Source organism: Heterodontus francisci, chromosome 30 (genome assembly GCF_036365525.1).
Source record: "Heterodontus francisci isolate sHetFra1 chromosome 30, sHetFra1.hap1, whole genome shotgun sequence".
Classification (NCBI taxonomy): domain Eukaryota; kingdom Metazoa; phylum Chordata; class Chondrichthyes; order Heterodontiformes; family Heterodontidae; genus Heterodontus; species Heterodontus francisci.
Window position 1 is genome coordinate 43974658 of NC_090400.1, and position 23535 is coordinate 43998192.

Here is a 23535-nt window from a genome sequence, read left to right on the forward strand (position 1 = left end):
AAGGAGGTAATTGGAGAAAATGAGTGCAGAAATTTCAGCAGTTGTGTTGATGAGGCAGAAACAAAGATGAGCAATGTTGCAGAGTTTGAAGTAAGCAGTTTAACGAGGGATAGGATGCTACATCTCTAGCTCAACACTGGATCGAACAGGAAGTTAAAGTTTTGCAGTCTGGTTGTCTTCCTGACGTTCAATGGGAGAAAACTTTGACATGCTCATGACTTGATAAGCAACACATACAATTTGGTCGGTTACTTTATCTATCACAGAAAGAAACTTCCTTATTCTTTGAAAGCAGTTTAAACTCCACATACAAATAGGAATTATTTCATGGAGAAACAATAATCATCTATGCCCACCATCACTCCAAGAATTTCATACCAGTGCACTGGCCTTCTGGTTAGGTGACCCTTCAAAAACATCTAGGGCACAAATACACAAATCACCAAAAGTAGCGATGCAGGTTAATAAGGCCATAAAAAAGCAACCAAAGTACTGTGGTTAATTTCTAAATGAAGAGAATTGAAAAGCAGAGAAGTCATGTTAAACCTGTAGAGCACTGTGAACAGTACTAGTCTCCATATTATAAAGAGGATTGAGGGGCACTGGCTAACGTTTGCATGCATGATACCAAATCTAAGAAATCATACCTATCAGGAAAGATAGACTGGTAGTCTCCTCCAGAAAACAGAAGGCTGAGGTGTGACCCTGTCGAAGTCTTTAAGATTATGAAAGGGTTTAATAGGGTAAACGCAGAGAAGATGTTTCCACGTGTGCGAGAGATCAAAACAAGGGGCCAGAAGTATAAGATAGTTGCTAATAAGTCCTACAGACAATCCCGGAGAAACTTCTTTACCCAGAGAGTGGTTAGAACATGGAACTTGCTATCACAAGGAGTAGTTGAAGAGACTAGCATAGATGTATTTAAGGGAAAGCTAGATAAACACAATGGAGAAAGAAATGAGAGATTATGCTGATAGGGCTAGATGGAGAGGTGGGAGGAGTCTTGTGTGGAGCATAAACATCGACAATGGACCAGTGAGCCGAGTGGCATGTTTCTGTGCAGTACATTCTATGTAATTTCCTGGCTGTTATATTCAATCATAACTTGCATTTATGCAGCATTCCTCACATTGAGCCTTGTGAAAATCAGAATGGTGGAAATGCAAAGCTTTGAACTGGCAGTTGCATTCTGAATGAGTTGTAATATATGGAGCATGGAATGAAAAAGTTGGATAGGTGAGCAAACGGAAGCAACAAAGCATTCCTCGACTTGAGAGGAAGAGAATGGGCTTATGGTTGTCTAAAATAGCAAGGGATTATGCTAGCGGTGGAGGTAGGTTGACGAGATCAGCAAGATGTTGAATAATAAGCTGTGGGAGGGAAGCTCAGCTTCACTGATACAATGATTTTGGTGAGGAAAGGGAATTGATGGGAGGAAACTATGGAATAAAGATGGAGTGAAAATCATTCAGAAAATGGAAATAGCAAGGGATTAGTTTCAGAGGAAGAAGCAGAGGTACAATTGCAGGCAAGTTCAATTATGGATATGAGGTAGTCCACAAGTTTGTCTCATTTATAGTGTGGAGAGAGGATGCAGTAAGTCAGTGGAAGGGAATGAAGGACAGTAGACAGTTGCACCTTTAGCTTGGAGATAATTTTAGAGTATTAGGAAGATTAAGTCAACTGAAGGAGTGAGTACAAGTTTTCAGGTTTTGAAGATTTCGCCATGATTGCAAGGCTGGTCGCAAGCAGAGTTTAATGAACCAAAGATCCAGATCTCAGGCTATGGAAGGAACTACTGCACCGAGGGCAGTGATAAGAATAACACATTTCCTGAAATTCAATGGGGATGATGTCATGAAAGGTGGAGAAGACCAAACGAGGCATCAATACCCTTCACAGGACAAAACCTCATACTGAAGTGTACCTTTAGTTATTTGACCAGAGAAAGCAGTTTTGAGATCATGAATATAACACATACAGATCTACAATCAACTACAAGCAATACCAAGTGAGGAAGAGAATTGAGCAGTAGGCTGAAATGAAGCTTGGTAGTGAAAGTTGAATTTTTCAAAAAGGCGGCAGAGACTATATCTACAACGAGACATTACTTTTCATCTGTTTGAACTCCAAGCATAAACATAATCAAAGTAGTGCAGTAAATGATGGTGGGATTCTAAGTTACCACATACTCAGGTTGGTTTCACATATTACAACACAAACTTTCATCATCCTGAGAAGTCAGATGAAGGCAATAATGTTCAACAAAAGTAAAGTGCTCCAGGTAACAGTCTTACAGATAACTTCAAAGGAACCTTTGCATTTTGCCCAAAAGGCAAGGAAGACTTACCCCAGTACATTCGGTCCACTCAATGAACAACAAAAGATGATGCATTCTGTTACACAGTTTATTACCATCTCTTGGTGAAAACGAACAACTGGCTAAATTGAGGTAAAATTCTGAACTTACTTGCATGTCAATAAAATGATTCAAAGAAATATGAAACTGCAGATCTAACTTTGGTAAAAGAAAGCTATGGTTCAGAATGGAGCATGGGATCACATAACCAAAATGATAGCAAATATCACAAAAGGTCAATTGGTGATTTCTGCCTTCCCTATGGGATGACATTAATTCCTATTTAAATGTGGAGGTTAATTGAATGGAGGAACATCTCTTCAAAATCAACTACCAAATCTTTTGAAAGAAAATCAAACTTGCTTTACAAAAAGTTTTCAATATGCTGGACATTTGCAGAAATGTACAAACTAGGATTTTTCAATTACATCAACAATTTTAGGTTTCCACTGCACCAATATAAATACTATGTGGTACGGTTTACTTATATGTATTCTAAATCGAAGCAAGTATTAAAAGACACTTACTGGCTTTAGGTGGATAACAGAGCTATTTGACATCACTGTATGATCTCCCTCCTGCATCATGGCAATCTCACTATTATCATCCGAGGCATCTGGAAGACTATTGACACTACTGCTTTGGCTACTAGCACTGATAGACATGCTTGGTATAGACTGATTACTGCCCACGCTGTTAACGGTGCCTGTCCTACCAACACTGTGTTCAGGCTCCTTTCAAATAAAATGTAAGAATATTAGAATACAATAACCATTATAGCCTTAAGATATTGTTTTTTACAAACTCAAAAAACACTAATTACAGAAATAATCAAACTACATATGCCAACAAAGCATGCATTCTTGTTAAATACAGATCATTTACATTAACGAGGAACATTCATTATTTGTTGAAATAAAACCAACGTTTTAAAATCTGAAGCCATGCGCTTTTCTTCTGTAACTCAGCAAAATAAAGCAAAACAATGCAAAGGACAATTTCACAATTTGGAATTGATGTAGCACTAATTTAACGCATAGAGTATTCAGATGATACAAACTGCCTTCCAGTCTTGGTGAAATAAAACAGAACCATACTGTAATGGCAAAAATTTCAAGTTAGCATATTAAACAAATTACTTATTTTCAAGTTAAGATGAAGTTCTGCTCACGTTGCTGAACGATTCAAAATAAAAAAAAATTCTGATCACAGACAGCTCTCCTACCTCCTCTTCCTCTTGGGCCTCGACTGCAGGCCCATTATGCGCTTCCTGAAAAAGGATTTTCTTCATCTTTCTGTACTGGAGGTTATCGAGCTCTCTGACAGCATCTTTCGTCCTCTGGATCAAATCTATTAACACTGTTTCGGGGCGCTCTCTAACAACAAAAGCGTGCTACAAATTGAACAAATGAGGCAAGTTACAATAAAATGCAAGACTTACAATTGTTACAATCTTTCTCAGTATAATTGCTGTCATTTTTTAGACCATGGATGGGCAGCTGAGACCTGTTGCCTGCAATTCCTATGCCATATGGGGACTTCAGGACAATTTATGCGTCTTGGGGGACCACGTGTGTAGGAAGTATCTCCAGCTGCTTGAGCTCGAGATCAAGATTTCCAAGCTTGAAGGACAGCTGGAGTCATTGCAGAGCATCAGGGAGCAGGAGAGTTTCCTGGATCATATCTTCCAAGAGGTGGTCACCCCACAGGCATATGATGTATCAGCAATAATGGAAACGTGGCTTAAAAATGCTGAGGACTGGGCACTTAAATTCAAGGATAACAAAGTGTTCAGAAAAGATGGGGAAGAAAAAAAGGGAAGTGGGGTGGCAGGGCTGATTAGGGGAGACATTGTGGTGTTGGACAGGGAGGTTTTCCCTGAGGGGGGGGCAAGGACAGAATCCATTTGGTTAAGAGTTGAGAAGCAAAAAGGGGCTGATCACGCTACTGATGGTACTCTAAAGGCTTTCAAATAGAGAGAGGAGATATTTGGGAACTTTAATTACCCAAATATTAATTGGGATAGTAACGAAGCAAAGGGTAAGGAAGGGTAGGAATTTCTGAAATGTGTTCAGGAGAACTTCCTTGACCAGTATGTTCTTGGTCCAATTAGGAAGGAGGCATTGCTAGATCTGATGCTGGGGAATGATTGGGCCAAGTGGACCCAAGTGTCTGTACGGGAACACTTGGGTAAGAGCAATCATATCCTAAGGTTTAGACTAGTAATAGAGAAGAGCAAGGAACAGTCTCAAGTAGAATGTCTAAATTGGAAAAGGGCTAATTTCAATGGGATGAGAAGGGATCCACCAAGGTTGAAATGGAACCAAAGACTGATAGGAAAATCTGCAATGGAACAACAGGTGATCTTTAAGGAAGAGATGTTTCAGGTACCAGCTTGGTACATTGCAACAAGGGCGAAAGGTAGAGAACCAAAGCCATGGCTTCTTGGATGACCATGGAGATAGAGAATATGATGAAACAAAAAAAAATGTATGATGCATGTCAGGTGAAATCCTCAAGTGAAAACCAGGTCAAATGAAATAAGTTGAGAGGGGAAGTGAAAACAAAAATAAGACTGGCAAAGGGAAAATGAGAGAATAGAATGGCAGTCAACATAAAAGGGAACCTAAAAATCTTTTCCCGGCATGTAAATAGTAAGTGGGTAGTAAGAGGCAGGTTGGGGCCTATTAGGGGAAAAGAGGGTGTTAGATTCTTAGAGATGCAAGGCAAGAATACTTGATGAGTACTTTGTACCGGTGTTCACTGAGGAAGATGCTGCTGCCAAAATATCAGCAGAAGCAGAGGTGGTAAAAGTAATGAATGGGGAGAAAACTGAGCAGCAGGAGGTACTGGAAAGGCTGGTTATGGTTAGAATGGAAAAAGTCGCCTGGTCTGGATGACTTGCATCCAAGTTGTTAAAAGAAGTGGGGGTGGAGATAGTGGTAGCTCTTACCATAATCTTCCAGTCTTCCCTAGATACGGGAGTGACGCCAGAGGATTGGAAAGCGGCAAATGTGATGCCCTTATTCAAGAAATAAGGACAGCAGTCCTAGTAACTACAGGCCAGTCAGTTTAACATCAATGGTGGGTAAAGTTTTCAAAACAATAATCAGGGGGAGAAAAAAAAAATCAACAGGCATGTGAGGTGGTTTGAGCTAATTAAGGATAGCCAGCACAGATTTGTGAAAGGCATATCATGCTTGACTAATCTAACTGAATTTTTAGATGCAGTAACAGAGAAGGTAATAGGAACACAGAAGGAGTAGGCCATTCAGCCCATCGAGCCTGCTCCTCCATTCAATATGATCATGGCTAATCATCCACTTCAATGCCTTTTTCCCACACTATCCCCATAACCCTTTATGTCATTGATATTTAGAAATCTGTCAATCTCTGCTTTAAGCATACTCAATGACTGAGCTTCCACAGCCCTCTGGGGTACAGAATTCCAAAGATTCACAACCCTCTGAGTAAAGAAATTTCTCATCTCCTTTATTTTGAAATTGTGTCCCTGGTTCTACACTCCCCAAGCAGGGGAAACATCTTACTTGTAATGAAGGGAATGAAATGTTGTGTATTTAGAAATTAAGAAAGTGTTTGACAAGGACCACATAAAAGGTTGGTTAACAAAACTGAGGCTCATGGAATAGGAGGGTCAGTACCAGCTTGGATAAAAAATTGGCTTAAGGATAGAAAACAAGTCGTGGTAAATGGTTATTTTTCAGACTGCAGCATGGTAGACAGTGGTGTTCCCCAAGGATCAGAGCTAGGACCACTGCTTTTTTGACTTGGATATTGGAATAAAGAGCAACACTGCAAAATTTGCCGATGATACCAAACCTGGAAAAGCGGCAAATAGTGAGGACAATACCAATCCACTGCAACAGGACATAGATAGGCTAGCAGAATGTGCAGACAAATGGCAAATGTAATTTAATACAGTGAAGTGTTTTTTGGCAGAAGGTATAGGGAGAGGCCCAACAGACTAAATATCTACAGAGTGTGCAGGAACAGAGGGACCTGAGGGTGCATGTGCAGAGATTTTTGAAGGTGGCAGGACATTGAGAGTGGGCAGCAAAACATATGGGATCTTGGGCTTCGTAAATAGAAGTACTGAGTACAAAAGCAGGGAAGTTAGGCTGAATCTTGATAAAGCTCTGGTTAGTTCACAACTGGAGTATTGCGTCGTTTTGGTCATCACACTTGAGGAAGGATGAGAGAGTCCTTGAGAGGGTGCTGAGGAGATTTGCCAGAATGTTTCCAGGGATGAGGGATTTTAGCTACAAGTTAGGCTGGAGAAGCTTGGGTTGTTCTCCTTTAAGCAAAGGAGACTGCGGGGATATTTGATAGAGGTGTACAAGATAACGACAGGTTTGGATAAGGTAGACAGAGAAAAACTGTCCCCATTAATGATGGGACATGGACTGGGGACACAGATTTAACATTTTGAACAAGAGATGCAGGGAGATGTGAAGAACTTTTTTATGAAGTAAATGGTAACAACCTGGAACTCTCTACCTACACCCGAGACAATGAATGATTTCAAAAGGAATTCGGATAAGCACGAGGAAATAAACTTGCAGGGCTACAGGGATACAGCGGAGGAATGGGATAGACTGGACTCTTCTATGGAGAGCTGGCACAGACCCGATGGGCCAAATGGCTTCCTTCCGTGCTGTAAATGATTATAATTCCTGTATTTATGTTTAAAACAAAACAAACATACAGAAAAAATTCTGAAGAATTAATTCAGCCAATAATTTCAGAACAGAAATGCAGGAACATGTATATGCATGTTAATTGGAAGAACACTCCACAATAAAGATCTAGAATAGCATTATTCTTGAATTGTTCTAATTTATTTTTCAGCCTCTGATAAAGTTCTGCTCCCTTTCACGTCAGCCTTTCCCGTTTGGCTGACCTGTTGATTGGAACAATTGTCTTTCCTCCAAATTCTCATTTGCCACCAGGCTGAGACAGACATTCTTGATAATACTTCAATCCCCTAGAAGACCACCTCCCCAGCTGCGCTGTCTGTGGCCTATGCTCTCCATTGCTTTCTCACAGCCAATAAAAATGCAGGTTTTGATTTTACTTTTTCTTTAAAGATACTTTAACTGAACTATTAGTTAATCATCCCCCAACAAAAGTTGGGAATGGAAAAATATAGACTTCTAAAAAAAACTCTCAATTTATTTACCACTGACTGTATTCTAATCTAGAACATCATTCATAAGATTAGCTAAACAATAAGGATATTATAAAAAAAATTGTTTGGTTAAGCTATATTCACAAAAAAGGTAGAACATGGAGCTAAGAAAACATCAAACACATTCCCCTGGAGTATATTTTTAAACCGTCACAGTCCAACAGCAGTACTTCCTGCACTATTCATTTATTCAAAGTAAAGCAAATAAATAATTTAAGACCTAGTACCTTATTTCAATTTTGGTTCATAATTTTGAACAGAAAACAATTTGCTGCGTGAAGTTTGAGAAGTGAGCATTTTAAGAGTCAACAGTAAAAATTCAGCACTGATGAGGAATTGAAAGTTGCCAGAATTAGTTTAGTTTAGTTTAGAGATACAGCACTGAAACAGGCCCTTCGGCCCACCGAGTCTGTGCCGACCATCAACCACCCATTTATACTAATCCTACACTAATTCCATATTCCTACCACATCCCCACCTGTCTCTATATTTCCCTACCACCTACCTATAGGGGCAATTTATAATGGCCAATTTACCTATCAACCTGCACGTCTTTGGCATGTGGGAGGAAACCGGAGCACCTGGAGGAAACCCACGCAGACACAGGGAGAACTTGCAAACTCCACACAGGCAGTACCCAGAATTGAACCCGGGTCGCTGGAGCTGTGAGGCTGCGGTGCTAACCACTGCGCCACTGTGCCAACATTTCATGCCAGGCCACAAATTTAAAGTCAGAAATTAACAGTATCCCTCATGAATCTAATTGGGGCAAGCTCCATTTAGCTTTCTCTATTATAAAGACGACTTTTATCTTACAAACACAAAGAACAACTATCCCACTAAGAACAAAAGAGTGAGCAAATGATCAGCTGCGATTCAAAATTACAATGATAAATCCACATATCTCTTCAACTTATCACTTTTTTCAGTTCAGTAGTATATTTTTTTTTAAGTATTCAATTCAATAAAGATATCTAAATCCACTTACATTGCGAGAAATTAACACGAAAATCGTCCGTTCTCAATAGTGTGCCACATTTATTCTCGTTTTTGGAATTTTCTTTTTAACCCTTTCCTTTTTCCTATTGCCAGTGCAAAACTTTTATCTATATTGCTCTTTAAGCTGCTTCTTGCACAAAATGTAAAATAAACATTGAGAGAATGTGTGCAAAATAAAACATCTGAAAAGATTACTTGCTCAATGAAAAGAGCTTGACAGTGACAGAAAATAAAAGTAAAACACAGCTAAAACAAAAAAAAGTGTGAAGAACTCAAAAATGTATGAAGACAGCCAAATGTGGATAGAAAAATCCAGTGATCTAGATGGGACTGAGGAAAAGTGATACCTGTTTGTGAACCAAAGTTAACTGCCGTTGTAATTTTTTGTGACCTTCTCAAACTTTTAGTTTTAATTAGAGTGAAAGTGCCTAACGGGAAGGAGCAACAAACAAAATACTACTCGTATCCATTACTAAAAAAGACTGAGAAATTTTATAATATCAAGGATATTCCACATTTTGCCATATTACACTCATGTGTGAAGGGGTTCACTTTACATTGAAAGTACCCCCAGTGCTATTTTTCAAGCAAAGCTTAAGGGTGCATTTATATTGAAGTTACAGTAGCAGTTTATGGGCTCCAATTAAGCAATACTTTGTTTATACTGTCTGGTCCCAATTGGAACTCTCCCACCCTGGAGAGCTGAGGGAGCAAATAAATGCTGAAGAAAAGCCTCACAACACGCCAGAAAAAGTGATCAGAACGGGATTTAATTTGGCATAGTCTGTCAGAACTAACTAGCGGAATGAGTTAAAATTGCAAGCAAAGGATTTTGTGGAAATGCAGTGCAGATACTCAGGGCAAAAAAACATATTCTATACTCTGGTCTCCATACAACCACAAATACATTTTCACAAGCAGGTTTGTTTTGGAAATTTGAAAACTTTCAGTTCCTCAGACTGTTGCACTTTTTTTAAAGAAATGGCCTCTTCCAGAATGACACTGAACAAAACTGAACATAATTTTTTTTTTAACAAAATCAGGAGTACATAATTTGAAGGATCATAGTATAAAATGTACAGTACTTTGTCAAGATAAGACAAAACAAAATTTTACCCAGTGGTAATCTAGTTTCTGAACAAAGCATGGGCTATTTTGTGACGACTGCATTACACAAGTTCCTATGAGCAAAGTTGCGACTTAGTGTTTATTACACAGTGAAATCACAATGAACTCAGGACTTGAGATGTAAAAACAGTATTTCAACAGTATCCAAACTTTTTCTTTTTGTTAGATTGTCCAAAAAGATAACATCCTTCATTTCTGCTTTTCAGACTTTCAATCTAGGTCTCTCAAGATTTCTTGCCAAAGCAGTAATATGCCTTAAGAAAACGCAAGAGTGTGCCAAAAATTAACTCCACAGGAAACCTTTAACTGCCATCAGAATAAAGGTGATTTTCCAGATCCATTCTGCTGGGTCAGATTGGGGTAATAGGCTGTAGAGGAGAAAGGTTGGGTTTCCATTGTTAGCATACAATTCTATCCCAATGCACAAAATTGGTATAGATTTTGCATAACTTCAAATGTGCAACTCAGTCAAAGTAAATTTCTGCAGGATAAATGATGTCATCAAATAAGAAATTTCAAAAATAACCAAACTCTATATCCTATAAACCAAAATAAGTATACTTAAGAAATTAATATATCTGCACTGATTAGAGAATCCTACTGACTTTCAGAAGTTCCTCTGAAGTGGGTCTGTCTTGAGGAATTTTCTGAAGGCAGGAGTCTACAAAATTGCGAAAATAGTCAGACCTGGGAAAGACACAAAGAAAAAGAAAACTGAGTATCAAACTTCTTTAAATATGTTCACCAAAATCCTACTGTTTCACAATAGTTAGCCCATAATTCTATGGACTGAAAATGACTGATAATTTATGTGCTTTGTACAAACATTCACATTCATTCACATTAAAAATATTGTTATTGATTTAAAAAATCCAACTGTGGCACAAGTTGCAAATGTTTGGCACACCATAATAATTAGGGCAGTATAGGTGACCGGTACTCTAAGTGGTTTTCTGTCGAATATTGTGCAGTTAATTTTGTGGCAAACAAGAGCCGCTAATGACCTGAGGTTATTTGCTCTTGGTAGGTGTTGTATGATTGTTCTATGATTTGCTGATTCATTGTGTATTTTGCCCTTCATATGTGACAAAAAGATGTGTGAGTTCACAGGTTTACCAATTGTTCTGCAGTGGACAAATGTAAAATGTAACTGGAGCCTGTTAAGAAATTTCAGCCACTGCATTTAAAATGATTATTTTCTAGGTAGCCCTTTTTTTTAAACCTCTGAGTAAGATGATTGTGAATTCAAGCCCCACTTAAAAGACTCGAATCCAAAATCTAGGCTGATACTTCAGTGCAATACTGAGGGAGTGCTACACAGCTAGGTGTGATTTTCTGGATGTGGCATTTAACCAAGGGCCCATCTGACCCTAATCCAGATGGACATAAAAAGATCCTTTGGCAAGGGCAATAGCTATCTCTCAACCAACATCACAAACAGATTATCTGATTATCACATTGCTATTTGCGGGACCTTGCTATGCACAAACTGTCTGCTACACTTACATTATAATAGTGATTGCACTTCAAAAGTACTTCATTAGGTGTATTGCAAGCAGCTTTAACAGAAAGGGCAAATGGACATGGCAAAATTTTAGTAAATACCTGTAAGTGTTAAAACTATATGAGAGGTTAATATCCTTTAAGGGCATTCAAGCTATTGTAACAAAGCACTTTAAATGAATGAATATGGCAAAAGCATGTATAAAAGTTTAAGTGACTGGAACCAAAAATAAATGATGTAGATACCTTTGCGCTTTGTCTGTTTTATGGTAAATATGATGTTTTCACAAAACTAAAGAAAATGTACAATAATGAGATTTTGGAAAGAAGTTTTGGTCAGCTCATTACAGAAAGTAGATGTTGTTGAACTAGAGAGGGTAAAGAGATTTAGGAGGATGTTGCCAGGACTGAAAAAATGTAGCTATGAAGAAAGATTGGATAGGCTGGGGTTGTTCTCCTTGGAACAGAGAAGGCCAAGGGGAGATTTGATTGAAAGGTACAACATTGCGAGGGGCCTGGATACAGGGGCTGTGAAGGGCCTATTTACCTTCGCAGAGAGGTCAGTGACTAGGGGGCGTAGATTTAAAGTGATCGGTAGAAAGATAAGAGAGGAGATGAGGAAATTTTTTTTCATCCAGAGGGGGTAAGAATCTGGAACTCACTGCCTGAAAGGGTAGCAGAGGTAGAAGCCCTTAATTCATTTAAAAGGTGTCTGGATATGCACCTCAAGTTCCGTAACCTGCAGGGCTACGGACCAAATGCTGGAAGGTGGGATTAGGCTGGATGGCTCGTTTTTCAGCCTGTGCAAACACGATGGGCCAAGTAGCCTCTTTTTGTGCCGTAAACTTTCTATGATTTTACGATTCTAAACTACCGTGGCATTTAGCACTTTGATTTTGAAAATACTCTCAAAATATTAACAAATCATTAAAATGTAAAAGGAAACCAGTGGAAATTGCTGCCTTTTTATTTTGTTTCAAAACTGGTGAGACACTCAAAAAAATACAAGATTAGGTTAGGGCATGCCTTCTTTTATATTGAAACAAAAATTGCATAAACAAACTGCAAATCTAAAAGCTTTATTGTCTTGTTTTGTGAATTATGAACCAGAAACACTTCTGTGGTTTTACAACATCAAAAGCAAATGAAAAGTATCATGGTTAAACTTAAAAATTCTTATAGAAATGACAAATTGTTTAAAATACAAATTCAAAGAGGCAATTGAAACTGGAACATTCTGCTAACCTAAGTATTCATCATATTTTATATCTGAATATGGAGTACCTGGAATATCACTTTTTCTAAATCAGCCATTTTTAAATCTTTTCAAAGAACAGTTCACAAATACAATTGATAGCCCACTAAGTGCATTTTGTATGTGCAGGCTTTATCCTTAATAAAAATGCATGTTTAAAACACTGACTTTTCTCTAGACAAGTCAAAATTAGAAATGGCAAAAAACTGGGGAATTTAAATAAAATTTAAGTAAAATTTGCTCTGTGTTGAAACTGAATAGCTTATTAAAATTGTTAAATTAATATCTGTAGTACCTCTATATACCATAAACAAGCAAAATATGCAATGCTCCTGAATGGAGAAATTCTATAAAATAATTTACCTTTCCTTTGATAAGTTTCACATGGCTCCTAAAGACAGCACTAGAGAGACCACTTATAAACTGCTTGCAGAAAGCGGGTTGTTGATGGGTGTTAAGTATTTGGATATGCGCTTTAAGTGTCATAACCTACAAAGCTACAGACTAAGAGCTGGAAAGTGTGATTAGGTTGGATAGCTACTCGTCAGCCAACGCTGACGCGATGGGCCGAATGGCCTCCATCTGTGCTATAAATTCCTACGATTCTATAAAATACAGAACTATGATAAAAATAATTAATGGCTGATAACAAATGTTGAACTGAAGAAAATAAGCTGCGTTACCAAAAATCCAACATGCATTGACAGTAAAGAGGTTGGAAGAAAAACAAAGCTTCACAAGAGCAATTACAAAAAACAATGCACAAATTTCTGCAAACATAAAATATTTCAAAGCAAAGTGCTCAAAGCAATGTATTCAAATGATTTTCAGAAGAATAAAAGTTAACCAGCAAACTAGTCCCTAATCTAGTCTCTAATACAACTTAGTTCTATCAAATACATTTTTGCAAGTTTTAAGTTGTGGACAGACCAATCACGTAACTGCAAAAATATTTGGATAGAACTTCTGGATTCATAATACCAATGTTTAAAAAGTCAGAATCTTTCACTGAACTTGTGAACAAAATTTCATTAATGTGAATCAGGCACCCAAGGAGTTCCAGTTTGGTTAAAATAAGTAACAGCAGCCTTTGCAGTATGATCCTAACTTGGTCATTTGAAAAGTAAAACAGTAGCTGATAAAAAAAAAAAGTCAATTTTATCTAAATTAAAGCATTTTAAGTTACGAGTTGATAAGACAGCATTTGCGGATGTTATTAATGACTCCTCGCTTAAAGGAATTCAGTGCCTGACAGTGGTCGGGGGAGGTGCGGAGAGATGGATTCAGTGGAGTTATCTCATAAGACCAAATACAAGAAAAAAAGCAATTGAGTCACAACCTACCTCATCTATCTAGAAAGTGCCAACTGTTGCCCCCCATCAAGCATCCAATGTTTGCAGATGCAAAACCATACCCAATGCTGATAAATCAGTGTCGACGATTATTTTTGAAAATTCTTTCTTGGGATATGGGTGCCGCTAGCAAGACCAGCATTTATCGCCTATCGTTAGTTGCCTTTGAGCTGATGGTGATGAGCTGCCATGTTGAATTGCTGCTGTCGGTGTGATGAAGGTACTCCTACAATACTGTTAGGTACCAAGTTCCAGGATTTTTGCACAGTGATTACGGAGGGATGGCTATATATGTTCCAGACAGGAAAGTGTGTGACTGGAAGGGGAACTTGGAGGTAATAGTGTACCCATGCGCCTGCTGCCCTTGTTGCTCTCGTTGGTAGAGATTGCAGGTTTGGGTGGTGCTATCAAAGTAGCCTTGGCAAATTACTGTGCATCTTGTAAATAGTACATACTGCAGCTACCATGCACCTGATGTAGAGAGTACATGTTTAAGGTGGTGGATGGGTTGCCAATCAAGCAGCCTGATCTGTCCTGCAAGATGTCAAGTTTCTTGAGTGTTGTTACAGCAACATCCATCCAGGTAAATGCAGAATATCCCATCGTATTATTGACTTCTGCCTTGTAGGTGGTGGACAGGCTTGGCTGAGTTGGGGTGAGCCAATCACTGTAGAATACCTAGCCTCTGGCCTGTTTTAGTAGCCATGGTATTTAAGTGTCTGGTCTAGTTGAGTTTCTAGTCAATGGCGACCACCCCCAGGATGTTGAAATTGGAAGATTTTCCAATGTTGAAATTGGAAGATTTTCCAATGGTACTGTCATTGAATATCATGGGGTAGTAGTTAGACTGCCCCTTGTTGAAGATTGTCACTGTCTGACACTGCGTAGTGCAAATGTTACTTGCTACTTATCAGCCCAAGCCTATATGTTGTCTAGGTGGACACAGACTACTTCATTAAACTCACCCTGAGCAATGCCATGGTAGATTCGAATTTATAATACACAAGAATACACATAAGAGTGGAGGAGTAGAGAGGATAGCTGAGCGTGTGCTGCAATCGGAGGCAAACTCTTGAGAGCGCCAGGGAAAAGCATACTAAGTAATTCAGGGGCCGAAAGGGAAGGCAAGCACGTGGATGTCTGATCTCAGAGCTGAGCATGAGGCTAGCAGGTCATAGCAGCTTAAGATCAATTTTGTAATAACAATATCTGTTACTTGCCTTACATAAGGAAAAAGTATTATGGCTGACAAAAGAGCAGATTCAGAATTCTTTTTTAAAAATTGCTCTGTTGCACCACTTGGCGCCTGCATGTAGACTCAAAGCAATTTTTCAACCCAATATATTTGCCCATGACAGGTCCCTGCAGAACACTTTAACAAGTATTTATGTAGTGCCTTTAACTTATTAAAACATCACAAGACTCTTCAAGGGAGCATTATAAAATAAAATGACACCACGCCACATTAAGTACATATTAGGTCAGCTGACCACTGTTATGAACATTGGGCCTTGTAACATGAATATGTTTTAAAAATTCTGATTTTTAAAAGTTCAAGATGGAGTCCAGAAGGTCAGCTGACTACATCTTCACTCTGCGAAAGGTTACCAGGACAACAGAGAATACAGATCAAAGACTTTCTTCTGAATAGTGTTATGGCTGTGCTTCTATATTTTTTGTTAAGTTTTTTTTGAGGACTCTTATTTTAGAAATATGGATGCTTTATTTGGGAAAACTGAAAAGGATTCCATGGATGTTTGTTTTCACCGAGGTCATTGAAAGGTCACTGAGGGGTCTTGTTTAAAAACAACATTTACTGAAAGTCACTTGTCTTCAGATAAGTACCCAGCAGGGGCTTTTTGACCTGGGGAGGATGTTTACAGAGAAGTGACAAGTCTAGATTTATAGGGGTCAGGAGGCTTGACTCTTGAGATACTGTTTTTGGTTTCACTTTGAACAGGGTGTTGGGGTGTGAATGTTTTGAAAGCAGTGGGAGAAAACCACCAAGAGAGCAGTCACCATCAGCACTTTCATCTCTTTGAGAACTTCCTGAGAATCAAGCGTAAGAAATAGAGAAATTTATATTGCATTTCTCCTGAAAAGCCTGCCAGAAACCCCTGATGCCATATTTTCTCCTGAAAAGCCTGCCAAACTGATCTTCAACGTCGCCTGAAAAGAACTATTCTAGAAAGATCACAGTGAGAGCCGTCTACGCGTATTTGGGACGCCAAACTTAAAAGGGACAACTGACATCTTTCCATATCTTTTTTTTCTTCAAGAATTAGCAAGTATTTGGTCAAAGTATTCCTTTTTGTCTTTTTTTGTAACAGAGCTCTAAAGAGAAAATCTCTATTTTTCGGTTAACCTGTGTGTGAGGGGTTAAGGTAAAAGGGAACTTTCATATTTCAATCTGTGTGCTAATGCTTTGCTTCGTTACTGGTTAAGTCTTGTTTTATAATAAACTGATAATTTTGTTGTTTATTAAAGAAACCTAGTTGGCATATTTTATTCTAGGATAAATAGTAGAGTATGATTGTCCGTATCGGGAACTGGGTAAACATTCAAATGTATGCTGTCACCTGTGAAGTGGAACTAGAAAGAACAGTGTACTCCTCCTGCCTCGGTCTTAACAACAGAGAGACTGCAGGGCTAACAACTGAAGAACAATGGGTTTCACCCTCCCAGACGTTAGGGTCATAAATCAATGAGTCAGTAATTCGGAAAATGTAAATGTATCAGGCAGCTGTTTGCACCTGGGAACAATGGGTGGTCCAAGTGGCTTTGTCAAACCAGACTTCTGGTGTGTGCATTTGGAGACAGAATAATAAGCTATTGACTTCAGGGTCCAAATAAATTTAACAGTCTTTCTGAAGGCAAACAGGCTGTATGTAAGAGAAGCCACCAAGGGTTGTGGCCTCAAGCCAGGCTGGAAGATGGGAACTTAGTGGTGGCAGCCTCACAGAGAAAAAAACCAGGGGGGAGAGAGAGCGCGAGAGAGAGAGAGCGCGAGAGAGAGAGAGCGCGAGAGAGAGAGAGCGCGAGAGAGAGAGAGCGCGAGAGAGAGAGAGCGCGAGAGAGAGAGAGCGCGAGAGAGAGAGAGCGCGAGAGAGAGAGAGCGCGAGAGAGAGAGAGCGCGAGAGAGAGAGAGCGCGAGAGAGAGAGAGCGCGAGAGAGCGCGAGAGAGAGAGAGCGCGAGAGAGAGAGAGAGAGAGAGAGCGAGAGAGAGAGAGAGAGAGAGAGCGCGAGAGAGAGAGCGCGAGAGAGAGCGCGAGAGAGAGCGCGAGAGAGAGAGCGCGAGAGAGAGAGAGAGAGAGAGCGCGAGAGAGAGAGAGCGCGAGAGAGAGAGAGAGAGAGAGCGCGAGAGAGAGAGAGAGAGAGAGCGCGAGAGAGAGAGAGAGAGCGCGAGAGAGAGAGCGCGAGAGAGAGAGCGCGAGAGAGAGAGCGCGCGAGAGAGAGAGCGCGCGAGAGAGAGAAGGCGCGAGAGAGAGAGCGCGAGAGAGAGAGCGCGAGAGAGAGAGCGCGAGAGAGAGAGCGCGAGAGAGAGAGCGCGAGAGAGAGAGCGCGAGAGAGAGAGCGCGAGAGAGAGAGAGCGCGAGAGAGAGAGCGCGAGAGAGAGAGCGCGAGAGAGAGAGCGCGAGAGAGAGAGCGCGAGAGAGAGAGCGCGAGAGAGAGAGCGCGAGAGAGAGAGCGCGAGAGAGAGAGCGCGAGAGAGAGAGCGCGAGAGAGAGAGCGCGAGAGAGAGAGCGCGAGAGAGAGAGCGCGAGAGAGAGAGCGCGAGAGAGAGAGCGCGAGAGAGAGAGCGCGAGAGAGAGAGCGCGAGAGAGAGAGCGCGAGAGAGAGAGCGCGAGAGAGAGAGCGCGAGAGAGCGCGAGAGCGCGAGAGAGCGAGCGCGCGCGAGAGAGAGAGCGCGCGCGAGACAGAGAGCGCGCGCGAGAGAGAGAGCGCGCGCGAGAGAGAGAGCGCGAGAGAGAGAGAGAGCGCGAGAAAGAGAGCGCGAGAGAGAGAGAGAGCGCGAGAAAGAGAGCGCGAGAGAGAGAGCACGAGAGAGAGAGCACGAGAGAGAGAGCACGAGAGAGAGAGCACGAGAGAGAGAGCACGAGAGAGAGAGCACGAGAGAGAGAGCGCGAGAGAGAGAGCGCGAGAGAGAGAGCACGAGAGAGAGCGCGAGACAGAGAGAGAGCGCGAGAGAGAGAGAGACAGAGAGCGCGAGAGAGAGAGAGAGAGAGAGCGCGAGAGAGAGAGAGAGGGAGGGAGGGGGAGAGGAGATAACTGTCCTCAGAAGCCTGTAGCGGTAAAAGGCTGCGAAGACTTGAACTGATTTTGAGTCTCGAAGCTTGAGCAGACGACGACTACCAGCAGGATCACCAGGAAACAACTTAAACACAAACGACCAGGTTGGAAGTTCTCGGAGAAGTGAGCGAAGAGAACCTTGATTTTTGACATCGTCTGGGAGATCCAACCCATTGCAACTGGGAGGAATTTGGGACTTTTTTTTAAACCACAAAAAATTATCAATAAGGACTGTGTAACATATAAGCGTGGTGTGAAGTTTGCAAGTATTTTAAATAAGAAAATACCTTTCTTGGTAATTTGAGGTATTATCTACTTACAAAGTGCTATTCAGGTAATTGGGAATTTCTTTTAGTTTAGTTATTACAATAAAAGTCTTAAAACTTGAAATCTTGTATAATTCTTAAAATTGGTCTGGGGGTTCTTATCATATTTTTCACGTCAATGATTTCACTCAGGTTGTAACAATCAAATGCTTGGTCAAAAAGGTAGGTTTTATGGAGCATCTTAGAGGAGGAAAGAGAGGTAGTGAGGCAGACAGGTGCAGGAAGGGAATTCCAGAGCTTAGGGCCTTAGCAACTGAAGGCACAGCCAACAATGGTGGAGCAATTAAAATCAGGGATGGTGAAGAGGACAGAATTAGATACACGCAGATATCCCAGAGGATTGTGGGGCTGGAGGAGATTACAAAGATAAGGAGAGTAAAGCGTAGCTACCCGACATGTGTTGGGGTCGGGTCGGGTCTCTCTTTTGGGTCCAGCATTCCAGCTTGGGTCGGGTCGGGCTGGATGTGGACAGTGCTGCCTTGCTCCAGGAAGTAATCTTCAAATGAACATTCAGGGCGTCAAGGCGGGAAACGTGCAGTCCGGACTCTGCAGTAAAGCCCAGCTACCCGACCAAACCTGACTACATGTGTCGGGTTCGGGTCGGGCATTTAAAAAAATTGAAGGACTCGGGCCCGGGTCGGGTTGGATGTGGTCGGGTCGGGTTTCAATTTTATGCCCGAGCCAGGCTTTAAAGGACAGGTGAGACCATGGAGGAATTTGAAAACAAAGATGAGAATTTAAAGATCAAGATACTGCTTGACCAGGAGCCAATGTAGGTCAGCAGGCACAGAATGATAGGGGAACGGCACTTGATGTGTGTTAAGACATGGGCAGAGTTTTGGATGACCTCAAGTTTATGGAGGGTAAAGTGTCAGAGAACAGCCTGAAGCACGCTGGAATAGTCAAGTCTAGAAGTAACAAAAGCATGAATGAGGGTTTCAGCAGCAGATGAGCTGAGACACGGGCGACAGAGGCTAAGTCCGGTGATTACAGAGGTGGAAATAGGTAGTCTTAAAAATGGCACAAATGTGTGGTCGGATGTTCATCATGGGGTAAAATATGACATCAAGGTTGCAAACAGACTGGTTTAGTCTCAGACTATTGGCAGGGACAGGTATAGAGTTGGTAGCTAGGGAACAGTGTTTGGAGCGGGGACCAAAAACAATGGCTTCAGTATCCAATATTTAATTTGAGGATAAGCAATCGGATAATTTAGCAACAGTGGAGGAGTTGAGAAAGGCGGTGCGATGTAGAGCTGGATGGCGTCAGTGCACGTGAAAATTAACGCTGTGCTTTCAGATGATGTTTCTGAGGGGCAGCATGTAGATGAGAAATAGGAGCAGGCCAAGGATAGATCCTTGGGGAACACCAGAGGTAATGGTGAGGGAGTAGGAAGAAAAGCCATTGCAAGTGATACTCTGGCTACAATTAGAGAGATAGGAATGGGACCAGGTGAGAGCCATCCCTTCCAGTTGGATGACTATGGAGAGGCATTGGAGAAGGATGGTGTGGTCAACCATGTTAAAGGCTGCAGACAGGCCGAGAAGGATAAGAGTTTACCTAGTTGTGAACTTAACACTCAAAATCCTATTACAGCACCATATCATGGGGGATGGTTGCAGATAGATGTGGACACATTTAATGTAAGAAAGTCCACGTTCACGTAGAACTTTACAACACATGATCGTTATATCTGTATATCATACACATACAACATATTTATTTCAGCAATTCATTCCTTGATGGCTACAGCTGCCATGGTGGGCAATGACTGAGGTCATACTACCATGATTAAATCATGTGAGTAGCTAGTAACTGAATGTTACCCAAACTAACTTCACTTCGTACACAAAGCCAGCAATATTTCTAACTCTTGAATTTTATATATTGTATGAAATTTTCATGCTTTCCTTTTGTGATTGATTACCAGTTGTTCTGCTCTCTAATATGTGCTGAATAATTTTCTCATTAGCTTTATTTTATCCAACAACCACAGCTCTTATCAACACTCATGTCATCTTTAGAACTGATTCTTAAAATACCCTCCTTGCTGGCCTCTCAGCCTCCATAAACTCCAACTTGTCCAAAACAGTGCTGTAAGTAATCATTTCTCCAAATGCTCCATTCGTTCATTCTTGCTAACCTACGCTGATTTCCTGTCCTCTGCTACCCACCATCTCCCCAATACAGTAAATTTGAAACGTTTGTCCTCATCTTCAAATCTCTTAATGGGTTTGCCTGACCTAACCTCTGCAACATCCACCAGCTTTACATCTTCTTCCACATGCTTAGTCCTCTTACTCTGCCTTCTTATGCATCCCTCTTGTGACAGACTGATCAGCTGCCCCTCCTGTCTGAAATAGCTTCCTTAATCCCTCTGTCTCTCCACAGCTTTAAAAACCTGCTTCAAACATACAGATGTGACAGACAGATATCAAGATTGCAATTTGATTTCAGGGTTCCAAGGATGTTCATAAACAGCCAGAGCTTTAGCTTGTGGTTTCTGACAGCCCTTCAACTGTATTACAGATGTAATCACTTCCTTCTGTCCATTATAGATTCCATCTGCAGATATATATTACACATATATTGTTTAGTTAAAATCTACAATAACAGCTTAATTTAACTAACACTTGCCTTTAAAAAAGTTAAAGGAACCACAGTAAGTTATTGCTCATTTTAATGCATTGCAGATGCAAATAGCCAAATGCACAATATTTTCATTCGTATTTTTCCGACCGCTGTAGCAATCCAGATTTTTCATTTTTTGATATTTCTTAGTACGCATACAGCAAGCCGTAAATCACATTACTTAACACCACTACAATTTGAATTGTGGCACCGTTTATATTCTTATTTTCTTACCAGATGGTCATTTAGGGCATGATTGTACCACAAATAGACAGACATCGTAATATGCGTCATTATATTTTTCCTGTTTATCTTTGGTAAATGCTTGTTGTTATTAAAGTTTTCTTGTACACACATAGGGCTGGATTTAAGGCAGGAGGAGGGCCTCCCAGTGCTGGGTCGAAAAGACAGGGGGAACCCTGCATCTGCATTTTTTCTGACCCCCAGAGTGATCCTCTGGTTTTTTGAGGTCAAAGTTTAAGGAGGCAGGATCCCCGTCCCTTTAAACACTTAACAGGGACTGGGATCCCACCCCCAAGAGGTGCCGGCCAATCACAGGGCCGGTAGCTCAACAGTAGTGGCAGCGCCACCGGGAGCGGCCCAGATCCGAGGTAGGTGAGGTGGGATCACTGGGGCCAGTCCGGAAGGCCCTGGCGAGGGGGTGGGGAGGATGGGGCTCAGTCCTCCGTGGGCCGTGAATTGCCCACGAAGGAGGCCCGACCCCTCACCATCTGCCCCAAGGAGGGTGCCTCGCTTTCCAAAGCGTTCCTTCCTCCACGGCTGGTAAGGAAGAGACCCTTATTTGGTCTCTGGGTGGGAAGGCTAATGTTAGCCTGTCCTGCCTCCAGGAAGATCGGGTCCAGAAATTCCGGCACGGGTTCCATGGTGGCCACTGCCGCTCCGATTCTGTGGCGCCACCATCACCACCAGCCCTCCCCAACCGTCATAGAATCCGACGTCTGACTGGTAACAAAATCCAGACCATAGAATGGGTGTAGCTCTCTAACATGCTCCTCCCTCATCTTCTAGCCCACAAATAAAGGAATCATGAATATATTTCTCCATTTAGAATATAAGAACATTTAAAACTGAAGCCATTTACTGACTATATCTGATGTGTGAAGATACGAATACAGTATATTGAAAAGTTAGTAAGAAACCTGCAAGAAAAATTAAGCTTGAACAATATTTGAGAATTACTAGGACACACTAATAAGCTATGGAGGCATTTGTTTGCAATCTCCCACAGAATAATTAATTAAGATATTAGGGTTGATCCAGCTAAGTTACTGGCTTTATTTAAGGTCAGAAAAAGGGCTACTTCCCCCAAATATGACTATTAGCAATAAAATTTACATGCATTTGCACAATCCACTTTGATTGTTTCTATTATCCACTATCCACTCTTAAAAGCTGATTGAGGGGCAAACTGTCAAATGGATGCAGAGCAGGTTTTTAGAGACACAATAACTATATTCGTGAGAGGTGATCATGGAGACAACACAACCTCTGAGGAAATTATCACTTAATGCGCAGTTAAAGTAGGAAAGTAATTGAAATTACAAATACAATGTTAACAGATTTTTTTTTAAAATTGCAACTTCTGGCTTTTTACATTACTGGGAGCAAAGGTACTATCGGTCCATATTTAGATACACAGACATTTTAAGGAGTGATTTGTACTTAATTCCCCTTTGGATAGTTTTCATATGAAGCCTCATCTATTTATGAAATTTATTTAAATTCTGTTCTTTCCCAGCAGACTTCAGATTTTTTCCCCTAATTAAAAAAATATAATCAAACTACAAGCAAGTAATTTGTGGCTCTGAAAACATACTCCAATAATTAAGAGTTCTTAAGGAATTAAACTGAATTACGGAAAAATATCGAAGAGGATACTATCTAATATACTCAAAACAATGGGAGATTCTAAAAAAAAAAACAGAAATCCCAAAGCGATTTAGGCCAATCAAATTTGATACTTGAACGAAGCTGTGATGTAAAAATTTGATTTGGTACCAGTGGATGTCCCATGACATTGCATGTGGATTATCCTGGGTCTGAAGCACAGTTGAATGTTTAGCTGATAACTTGCTCAGGTCATTTAAGGCCTCCTTTAATTAGACAAATTCGGGTACCTGTAGCTACTTATAAACTGCTGAGGTCAATTAAAGGGCAGGAGTTGCTGCTTGTAAACTTAGGCTTCTTTCTTTCTCCTTATAAAGAAAGATTGCTTTGATCTGTAATGGTGTCTGATTCCTAGGGAATGAATGCCACGTGCTAGATGCAGGATTTTTTATATACAGGATAGAGATAGATATATAGACTTACAAGAGACAAAATGAAGGCTGTGTGAACTGGCTATGAGAGGGATTTGAATTTGAAATACTACAGGTCATAACAGTGTAGTATTGATTATGGCAGAGTATCATTACAATCACAGTTATGCACACAAACTGGTCATAAATGGTTTATAATTCAAA

At 40.7% G+C, this 23535-nt stretch overlaps 1 protein-coding gene across 9 annotated transcripts in view; it reads right to left on the reverse strand.

The window, feature by feature from the left end:
- taok1a (TAO kinase 1a) overlaps positions 1 to 23535 on the reverse strand; it is a 195276-nt gene that overhangs the window by 40768 nt on the left and 130973 nt on the right. For all 9 annotated transcript variants that reach the window (XM_068010461.1, XM_068010460.1, XM_068010459.1 and 6 more), the window contains 3 exons: positions 10301 to 10382; positions 3585 to 3752; positions 2887 to 3093 (listed from right to left, as the gene is read on the reverse strand). In XM_068010461.1, coding sequence (XP_067866562.1) covers positions 2887 to 3093; positions 3585 to 3752; positions 10301 to 10382 — 457 coding nt within the window. The remainder of the gene's footprint in view (positions 1 to 2886; positions 3094 to 3584; positions 3753 to 10300; positions 10383 to 23535) is intronic.